We start from the raw sequence: 10,842 nt of genomic DNA on the forward strand, positions 1-10,842 counted from the left end.
TTTTAAACATTTACCAGAAGTAAACCACAAACATGTTAGGAAAGAATATATTATTTTACTACTTGCTATACAGGAGGATAAGCTATACAAGCTGTTTAAAATAACATTGCTTATATTAAACCTGAATGTTCTTATATGGGGCAATGGTGAATTTTCTAAGTTTTACTTACTGTGTCAATCTGCATTTAAATATAAAACCTCCATACAGAAATATTTACAGATCTAAGCAACCTTAAGTGAATTAATACACTTCTGACATACTATGTTTTGAAAAATCATTACCTTATTATAAAGGAAGCATATTTTGATGTTAATGGATTGAATCAATTCCTGGTTACTACAACTGTAGAGCTAGTAGGTCTAATCTCCAATTTATATTTGTGTCAGGGAGAAAGTTTAACATGCCCTCCCAATATCTTTCTAAGAATTTCTAGCTCTTCAGTAATTTGATTCCAGGTCTTCAGCAGCTATTCCTTATCACTGGAGTGAAGGTATTTTCATTAGAGCTTTACTATAGACAGTCAATGTAACTTCACGTTCTTTTAAGCAAATCCATTTGCTGTGAGGTCCATCAGAAAGTATCGCTGGGTATTAGGAAGTTAAGTGCTGGAGAGAATTACATTCCTGTTAATCCTGGAACTGCTCCTGTCTTAAGTATACCCATACAGTCTAAGACTTAAATTTCTACCTATAGTAGACAAACCCTAGACTAACATAAAGGCACGAAGTACCAAGCCAGCCTTGATCTTCTGCCTGCAGTATTTTTTGGTCTAATGTGTCCTCCAATCTAAACTTTTTCAGTACAGCAAAATTACAAAGACATCAGTAGGCAGAGAGAATTTTACAGTGTGTGCAAGCAGTTAAGTTCTTATCTTTTGCAAAGAGAAAATGCATTTTGGGGCAGATTACTTTCAAAATAATTTGCTATTCCCTTATCAGGGGAAGGCTGGAGGTAGACTAATTTGTGGGGTCTGTGATGTGATACATTCAGCCTGTTCTTACCCAGAGCAGACATGCTTACCTGGATATAAATGCCTGGTAAAAAGGTCAAGTTTAGAGTGCAAGAGGCTTGCTGTCTTTGAGAAAGAGCCCCAGAAAAGACAGTAGTCAAGACTATGCCAGAGAAGTTAACTTGGCAGGCCAGAATTTGAGCCATTCTATAATACAGCAATCAACTATTGGTTCAGTCCACCTAACCTTTCAAGTCCTGCTCTTTGGCAAATGGGCAAGAAAGATTTAATTTGTTGTTTGGCAAAAACCACAAAATTCAGCACTCAAGTTTAACTAAAGGGTAGTTTTTTATTTTCCCATTAAGACTGCCTCAAGGACATAACTAAATGTTGGAAACCCCACAGAAGGGCACATACAGTGAATGTGGCGAAGTACAATGTGAACAGCCCCAGGGGTTCAAACAAGGTAGAATGATTAGCTAAGCAGAGGAAAAAAAAAAAATTAAAACTCTGCTGAAGATGTTGCACTTTCTTCTCCATTTACACTGAAAAAAAAAAAAGTCAAATCCAACAAAATTGTTTCATCTCTAACAATACATTCAGTCTTAGCTAAAGAGTTTAACAAGATGGCAACAGGATGACTATAATACAAAACGTTCACTACTACACTCTGTACACACCTGTTGTCCAAGCCCTCCCCCAAACCCATGTAATGATGGTGCCCCCATTATTTGCTTGCTTGCTGGGCCTGCCTGCGGAGGAGGACGTAGATCTTCTCCTTTATCCAGTCTTTATTGTATGGTTGGTATGTCTGAGTATCAGCACGGTAACTGGAGAGAAAAAAACCAATTAATGTCAGTCTGTCCTGTAGTACACCTACCAGAGGAATGTCACAAACAATTAAGCATCCTCAAGTGTATGAGGCAGAAAGTTGTGTACAAAACATAAGCAGTACCAGAAGTAGATGGGAATTGCCACTTACCAGAGACATTCATCCTGCTCCCTAAAAACCAGTTACCCAGCAGATCAGTAAGAACCTGAAACAAAACTCGGTGCTCCAAGGACTACTGAGTGACTGGATCACAGTTTGTTCACATTTTAATTCATGAATATAATTACTTATGGGAGACAACAAATGGAGCACCTTAATATTCTGGAGCTCAGAAAGGAGAAGAATAGTTCCACCAGGAAACAATCTAAATTGTCTTAATGAGCCAAACACTTCTTCAACACTACTTCATGCAAGTGTTAATGTGAGTTTTCAAGTGTTCCACTTCTGTTTGGAATTTTTAGAAAATGAATTTTTAGAAAAATCAAGTCCAACCATTAATCCAGCGCCACCATGTTCCCTAAACAATGTCCTGAAGCACCACATCCACACGTTTTTTGAACACTTCCAGAGATGGTGACTCCACCACCTCCCTGGGCAGCCTGTTCCAATGCTTGAGCACCCTCTTGGTGAAGAAATTTTTCCTAATATCCAACCTAAACCTCCCCTGGCATAACTTGAGCCAATTTCCTCTCATCCTATTGCTGATTACTTGGGAGAAGAGACCAACAAACACCCTTGTTGCCACAACCCCCTTTCAGGTAGTTGTAGAGAGCAATAAGGTCTCCCCTCAGCCTCCTCTTCTCCAGACTAAACAACCCCAGTTCCCTCAGCTGCTCCTCATAAGACTTGTGCTTGAGACCCCTCACCAGCTTCGTTGCCCTTCTTTGGACACACTCCAGCACCTCAACATCCTTCTTGTAGTGAGGGGCCCAAAACTGAACACAGTATTCAAGCTGCGGCCTCACCAGTGCCGAGTACAGGGGCAAAGAAGGCATTAAGTACCTCAACTTTGTCCTTGTCCTTGGAGACAATCTTCCCTGCCATATCCAGTAAGGGATGGAGATTCTCTTTGCCTCTCTTTTTGTTGTTAATATATTTGTAGAAGCATTTTTTATTATCCTTTACAACTGTGGCCAGACTGAGCTCTAGCTGGGCTTTTGCCTTTCTAATTTTGTCCCTGCTTGACCTAATGCGATCCTTGTACTCTTTGTGAGTTGCCTGCCCCTTCTTCCAGAGGTGATAAACTCTCCTTTTTCCCCCTGAGTCCCAGCAAAATCTCCCTGTTCAGCCAGGCCGGTCGCCTTCCCCGCCAGCTCTTCTTATAGCACATGGGACAGTCTGCTCCTGCGCCTTTAAGATTTCCTTCTTGAAGACTGTCCAGCCTTCCTGGACCCCTTTGTCCTTCAGGACTGTCTCCCAAGGGACTCTCTCAACCAGTGACCTGAACAGGCCAAAGTCTGCTCTCCAGAAGTCCACGGTAGCAGTTTTGCTGACCCTCCTCCTTACTTCGCTCACAATTGAGAATTCTGTCATGTCGTGGTCACTAAGCCCAAGACAGCCTCCAACAACCATGTCTCTCACCAGTCCTTCTCTGTTTGTAAACAGCAGGTCCAGCAAGGCACCTCCCCTGATATAGTAGTAGTTAGCAATAGTTCCAGTGCAGCAGAAGACATGTTAGTTTCAGGAAAAGTTACTGATTTCCACCCCTGTCCCAACCCATTCATAATGTTACACTGCGAGACCAGATAGCAAGTACTATCAGTACTGGGGCCGGTCTTGTTCAATATCTTTATCTATGAGCTGTATGAGGGGATCGAGTGCTCCCTCAGTAAGTTTGCAGATGACACCAAGCTGGGTGGGAGCATTGATCTGCTCAAGGGCAGGAAGGCTCTGCAGAGGGATCTGGACAGGCTGGATCAATGGGCCAAGGCCAACTGTACAAGGTTTAATAAGGCCAACTGCCGGGTCCTGCACTTGGGTCACAACAACCCCATGCAACGCTACCAGCTTGGGGAAGAGTGGCTGGAGAGCTACCCAGCAGAAAAGGACCTGGGGGTGCTGCCTGACAGCCAGCTGAATATGAGCCAGCAGTGTGCCCAGGTGGCCAAGAAGGCCAACAGCATCCTGGCCTGTGTCAGAAATAATGTGGCCAGCAGGAGTAGGGAAGTGATTGTGCCCCTGTACTCAGCACTGGTGAGGCCGCACCTCGAATCCTGTGTTCAGTTTTGGGCCCCTCACTATAAGAAGGATGCTGAGGTGCTGGAGCGTGTCCAGAGAAGAGCAACAAAGCTGGTGAGAGGTCTGGAGCACAAGTCTTATGAGGAGCAGCTGAGGGAACTGGCGTTGTTCAGTCTGGAGAAGAGGAGGCTGAGGGGAGACCTTATTGCTCTCTACAACTACCTGACAGGGGGTTGTGGTGACGAGGGTGTTGGTCTCTTCTCCCAAGAAACTAGTGATAGGACTAGAGGAAATGGCCTCAAGTTGCACCAGGGGAGGTTTAGATTGGATATTAGGAAAAATTTCCTTACTGAGAGAGTGGTCAGGCATTGGAACAGGCTGCCCAGGGAGGTGGTGGAGTCACCATCTCTGGAAGTGTTCAAAAAACATGTGGACGTGGCGATTCAGGACATGGTTTAGGGGGTATGGTGGTATTAGGTTGACGGTTGGACTTGATGATCTTAAAAGTCTTTTCCAACCTTAATGATTCTGTGATATTCTGTCATACTTTAGCAATCTCCATGAACACAGGACATGTCTGTTGCACAATGTGCTACGTGTGCCATCTGGTGGAAAACTATAAGCTGAAGTAGAATTTGGCAGGACACAGTTTACAAGCCTAATCAAGAAAGGCACAAGACTGTACTAGAAAACAGTTGTTCCTTCCTAAACCAAGTAGCTAGCTTCAGTCTATTAGATAAACTAGAACAAAGTGTGTCTTTCAAACTGCATCAGCCAGCCCAGCCCTATGATACCTGAAGATCAAACATGGTAAAATGCCTAGGAACAAGGTAACTGCAGAAACTGTAATGGCATTTTAATTATTCTACTGAAAACTTTGGTAAATGGCATTTGTAATAAGTCACTGTTAGTAACATAGACTCTGTATGTACATCAGAATGCAAAGAAAAGCCATTTTTTAAAAATAGGTTTTTATTTTAAACTGGAATTAATTGGCAAAGGTTGTTCACTGTGTAGCTGCACAAGTACTTGCACTGGCATTTCAGACAGAGCAGTACAGCTGTAGGAATCTCCACACCACATACTCACCAGCTTAAAAAGAATTTCTGGAATTTTGAGCTTAGAAAGCCAAATACTATGTCTCTTATTATTTGAATATGAGATTTGTATCCTTATTCCTACAGAATTTCTGCAAAGTTGATACCACTGTCCTATCAAACCACTACCTTGAAAGTTATGGTATGGAAAGTAGTCGTGGTCTGGACTAAGTAACTTAGTCACAGTGTTAAGTTATGTTCTGAATAGTGAAATTTAACATTTGATTTCACAGTGCATTCAGAATGGAAAGTATGCAAGACCACCTTTGCTTGCCCATGACTTCAATACACAGATGAGAACTGGAAATGTATTCACAAGAACATTTAAACAATTAGCTAGGGCGCTCTGGAGGTTTGATTTGTTCCTCAATCACTTCATTAGGATTTAAAAAAACTTCCATCTTGGTGTATCTTGATCAAAATAAACAGTTGGCTGCAATGCAATGCAGACTTCTACCGTACCACTAGTACAGCCCTCGGCTGAGTAAGATTCCATAATCGTTCTGCCTCCTTAAGAACTGGACCAACCGCACAAAGGCAGATACAGCCCCAATTTAAAAAGATTCTAGCATTACTAAAATGTTAGCTGTGTTAAACTGTTGGACTTCACTATTTGAAATGCTGGGAGCTTCACTGTGACTAAAATCCAAGTGGAATCATCAGTTTCTAAGCCTTCTTTAGAAATACTTTATTCTGATGCAGTTAATTGGCATGCACAACATGGCATGCCAGCTGCAATACTGCTGCCTTACTAACACAGCTATTCAAAAAACCCAGAACCTTACCAGATTTCACACAAACACATGTAAGAGTTCACATAGAAGACTTCTGACTTCTTTAAGACATTGAAATGGACTTGTACAACTGAACTTACACGAGACAGCTGAGGTCTGCCAAGTCATCAATGAAGTCAAACAATTGGCTGATATCATATGTAATGGATGGACTGTTGGGATTCATTCTCTTCAGATGCTCTTCATACATTTTACAGACTCCTACAGAGAAACAAGATTAACAATATTAAAAAACCCAAACCTGTATTTGCTGAAATTTCTTCAGATATTGAACCTCAAATATGAGGCAAGCTTAGAGATGACTACCATGAAAAGAGAAACATAAACTTCTTAGTCAGATTTGGGAGAGTTGAAATGCTTTTGTTCTAGCTATTTGCATTGAAATGTAACACCATAAAATCAAGTAGAATGCACAGAAAGAAGCATTATTATCATCTAGAGGAAAAAGTTTTAGTTCTGTCAAAGATGGAACTTTCCATAGAGTAAGCTCCAACAGAAACCTGAAATTCCTTCTAATAATTTTAAGACAGCAATTGCAACATATATTCCTACTGTAAAAGCACCTGAGAAAGAGAAGAACCAATGTCAAATAAAGCTACTCAAATCTCATAAGAGAGATCATTCTTGATGAGAGAGTCAAACGGGGCTACTGAGGTAAGAGTGACAGCACAAGCCTGTACATGAATTTAAATCAGCTTTATTTAAGCTAGACTATAAATAATTCAGATACATTTGAGAAGAATATAAAAGTAAGCATGGAGGCTTTACATGGTCTTTATTATGCTTTTGTTTGCCTCACAAAACTTCCTGGAATTAGAATTGTTCATGTTAAGTGAACTTCTAAATCATACAGCTGTAGTATTTTAATCTTCTTTCCAAGCTCACTGTGCATCTTGAAGTCACACAGGATTTTTTTCTCTGGCACACAAGCCACGAGGCTGCAAATTATATATCAATTGCACACCTACTCTTATTTTATAAATTATTTCCAGTAGCAACCTTTGTATTACATGGCTAGCACAAAAATTAGTGAGAGAGTTAGGCTCTGATCCTACAATGAAATGCATTCAGGCAAGTCTGCTGCATGGCCCCAGCAAGAATACTGCCTATTCTCATGAGTTGAATGTGGTTCAATCTAGTTAAATCAAAACCTTGTGAAAACATGAACAGCAACCTCTTTTCTTACTGAGTAAGTTTGGGAATATGTCAAAAATAGGGTTTTAATGACAGTTTTTGTCTACCATGTCTGCACCCACCTTCCATGCACTCATTCACCGATTCATAATCAGCATATGTTCTGCCTTCTGGCCTCTTGGTAGGCTGGACAAGTAGAATTGTGTGAGACTGAAAAACAAAACAAACCAAACACAAAGAAAACAGGTTACTTGCAAAATCTGAATGACTTTTTGTTTGAATTTAGTGCTTCATTCAAGTAAATAACTTAAAACAAGCATAATATTAAATCACTTAACCAACAATCGAGGACACAGACATTTTCCAAATAGTACTTACTGTTCATATAAGCTGTATTAATAATTTTTTGTTTCCAACCTGTCCTGCCAATGCTTATATAAGTTTAAAATGTGTAAAATCACTAGTAAAGCAACTATTGTGTTGAAAAAAATACCACAGAAATAGTAGGTTCTATTTGAACAGGAAAGCAAAGCGATAAAGTCAAAGTATAAAAGTTATGCCATTAGTGCATTTACTTATTTTATTCCAAACAGATGCTATTAGTATGATTTCAAACACCCCAGTTAAGTTGGACTCCCTCCTTGCTCTTTAACTTCACTGTCAGTCTCACCTTAAAGATTTTACCACAAATAGGTATTTTGAGTTATTCATTCAACTCCAAGGGAACACAAATAAAACAAATCTGCACTTAGTGTTCAAGATTATTTCCTACAAAACAGATGCACTGATTTTCCATACTTCTACTAAACAGTAATTATGGCACAGATAACTGTTCCAAATGTCAGAGTCTGTAAGCTTGTTCTTCTGCAGGAAAGACTTAGATGATTATACAGTCTGGGGCTTACATTATTTCTGTAATATTTTTCACTTGGCTACAGCAAGTAATTTGAGCAAACAAGAAACAAGATTTTTGAACTGTACACAATCTACGATCTAATTAACAGGTTACATAGCACGGAAAGTTTGCAAGCATGCTAGAAAACACCATTTCCACTGCTGCTAACTGGATCCAGCGTTTTCAATGCTAATATATGAGGTGAGCACACAACATGTAATATTCATTAAGGCAACTGCAGAGTAAGACACACTGGAAACAAATACCAAAGCATATTATTGGGCTTGAATTGATCAGTTGCTGGTAGAAAAATCCTGACCCACACTTCGGACATATCAGTGAAGATACCAGTTCAGTGTTCAAATGCAGTAACAAAAATAAAAATTGTAAATACTAGGATTTAAAATGAACATATGAGAAAACAGTACAAATTTTTATGCTGTGACTGATAGTGTTCCTGTGCCTGGAATATAGTTTTCAGTTCTTTAAAATCTGTCTCAAATAATGTGGTAGAAGGAGATTCAGAGAAGCCCAGAAAAAAGTTACAGCTAGAAACAGAAGCAGCAAGACTCTTCCCAATGAGAAATGGAAAAAGAGGGGAATTCAGAGTTATGCACTATAACAAAAATCATACAAAGGAGACTAGACTATTTAAGTCCACTTTCATGTATGCCAGAGAATGCTAGATTTGAAACTAAATCCTCAAGAGGGGCTGGTATCTGGCTGTTCCTAAGTGCATTGTGCTTGAACAGGCATGTCTTACCAGGGAGTGCAAGTGACTCTGCCAAACTGTATAATAAAGTACTTTTTCCAGCACTATCATTTTTATTTGCTGCTCACTGATGACAAGGCTTGGTTCCAGGACTCGCAACTTTGATTTCCTGGGAGTATTTGGCAAAGGATCCCTTGTTAACAGCAATGGATGAGGTGCATCAGCCAGTTCAGTCAGTGTGTTCTAAAAAAAGCTGTGTTACTTTAAGGTCAGAATGTCTTGCAAATTACATTTGTGATGTCTAATTACATACACATATTTGAATCTTTCAGCTAAACCCAGTATTAAAAAAAAACGGGTCTATTTGACAAAACTTGAGAGAGCATTCCTGAACTGACCAGGAGTTACAGAACTGTATCAGAATTCAGCGAATTCTGTATTCAGTCTCCCAGAATCTTGCTAGGGAATCTTTTTAGGCTCTCTGGCCTATAACAGCCAGGATATCCCTCCCATTCTTTGAGTGTTAAATGAATGTATATATTCTGAAATTATCCCAATAATCAGATTATAGAAAAAAAATATCAGTGAGCCAGATATGTAAGCCAGTTCTTTTTGAACTTTAAGGTAAAAATTATTTGGGCTTCTGACTTTAAACCATTTGTAACTTCAGACACTCTAAAACACCCATATCAGATACTGGCCTGTAATTTATTAATTTTAATGCTGTTGGGACCATCTGTATTGTAGAATTAACGCATTACATCTCAAATGTTTCTTTGGGAACTTCACATTATTTTACCTTAAGAGGGAAAAAAAAAGTATGATTTGATAAAATCTCCTTCCACAAAAGTGCAAAAAAGCAACAAGTTCAGAAGCCTGAGAAAAGTTTTCTCCAACTATTACCTGCTCTACTGAATATGTGCTTGCTTAGGTGACGGGACAAAAATCAGTGTGATTAGTAACTATTATGTTTTCCTGTAGGTATAAATCTTATTATTAGGAAAAAAGAGAATAAAAACAAGGGAAGATACATAAACCTTCATGCATTAGGACCAGGTTATCTGGAAAAGCCCAATATTTTCTTATTATTCTGATGCATATGTTGGGTTTTCTTTGAAAGCACAGTTGTACTGGCTGCTGTTAAGCAGGACACTGAATGAGATTTCACATGGTTTATAATACACTAATTTTGAACTTCTAGAGAGAACTCTATAACGTGCTCCAATTACCGAAGACACAACCCTGTAAAAATGGTAAAGGCAGCACTGACGGACAAACCAGCAGGACTTAGGAGCTAGGCACCATTTGCCCAAAGAGGCTTCTACCAATTGTAGAGTCTATTCAACAACACACACGCACAAAAAAAAAGGACAATAAACAAGTATTGTAAGAATAAGCTGTGCAGCGATGCAAACACAGGTAGTATACCACACACACATAAACGTCTTTCAGTTACGCCTGCTAAGCAGAAAAAGTAGTTTAAGTGTCATCTTTCACTTTGGACAACAGGGACAGGGCTTATAGCTGCTCATCCTAGCAGAACCCAACTGCTTTTGAGCAAGCACCAGACAGGTGTAGAACTTTGCTGCAACCCCAGATGCAGTTGTCCTTCCACCGCAGGACAACAGCTTCCTTCGGTATATTCAAATTTATTAGATGAATTCAACAAACTATTGCGACTGGTAGGCCTTTGTGCTTTAGCGTGCCATTCAAGCAGCCCACCAGCACAAGCTGCCGCCTTTCCCTCCTCCAAGTACTGAGGAGGAGCAGGGAAACCAGCACTGGCAGAAACAGCTTCAATTAACGCAAATCAGCCATTTGAGGTAGGCACACTCGACGGATCCGCCAAGCCAGCGCTCGCGAGAAAGAACTGCACTTCCAGAATCGCCCTGAGAAGGGGCTGAAGGTCCCGGGAAAGTCCGCTCCACGCCAGGGCCTGAAGCCTCCCCCTCCCCTCTCCCTCCCCAAGATGAACCGGCCTTTGTGCGAGGCAGGCTCCGGCGGCGGCGGGGCGGCACTTCCCGAGCATGCTGCCCCGCCAGCACGTGCTGCCGCCCGCCCGGGCCCGGAGCGGCGGCCGCGGCCTTCCCCACTACCCGCCGCGCCTTCCCGCCCACGGTGCCGGCGACCGCCCCCTGCCCCATAGGGAAGGGAAAGCAACCCGCTCCCGCTCCCCGGGGCCGCACCAGCCGCCCCCAGGCAGATGCGGGGTGAGAGAAGCCGCGGCTCCCAGCCCGCCGCCCACCCCGC

General features: G+C 41.2%; 1 protein-coding gene across 1 annotated transcript; it reads right to left on the minus strand.

The window, feature by feature from the left end:
- Positions 1-1,064: 1,064 nt before the first annotated feature.
- Positions 1,065-8,214, minus strand: ERH (ERH mRNA splicing and mitosis factor; the record flags this gene model as incomplete). The annotated part of the gene is made up of 4 exons (XM_082000150.1): positions 1,065-1,780; positions 5,932-6,052; positions 7,108-7,195; positions 8,200-8,214. 4 exons carry the CDS (start codon positions 8,212-8,214, stop codon positions 1,678-1,680), a joined length of 327 nt encoding a protein of 108 aa, XP_081856276.1. The 3' UTR covers positions 1,065-1,677.
- Between the last annotated feature and the right edge of the window lie 2,628 nt (positions 8,215-10,842).

Source organism: Phaethon aethereus (assembly GCF_964289735.1).
Source record: "Phaethon aethereus genome assembly, chromosome: 5".
NCBI classification, from domain to species: domain Eukaryota; kingdom Metazoa; phylum Chordata; class Aves; order Phaethontiformes; family Phaethontidae; genus Phaethon; species Phaethon aethereus.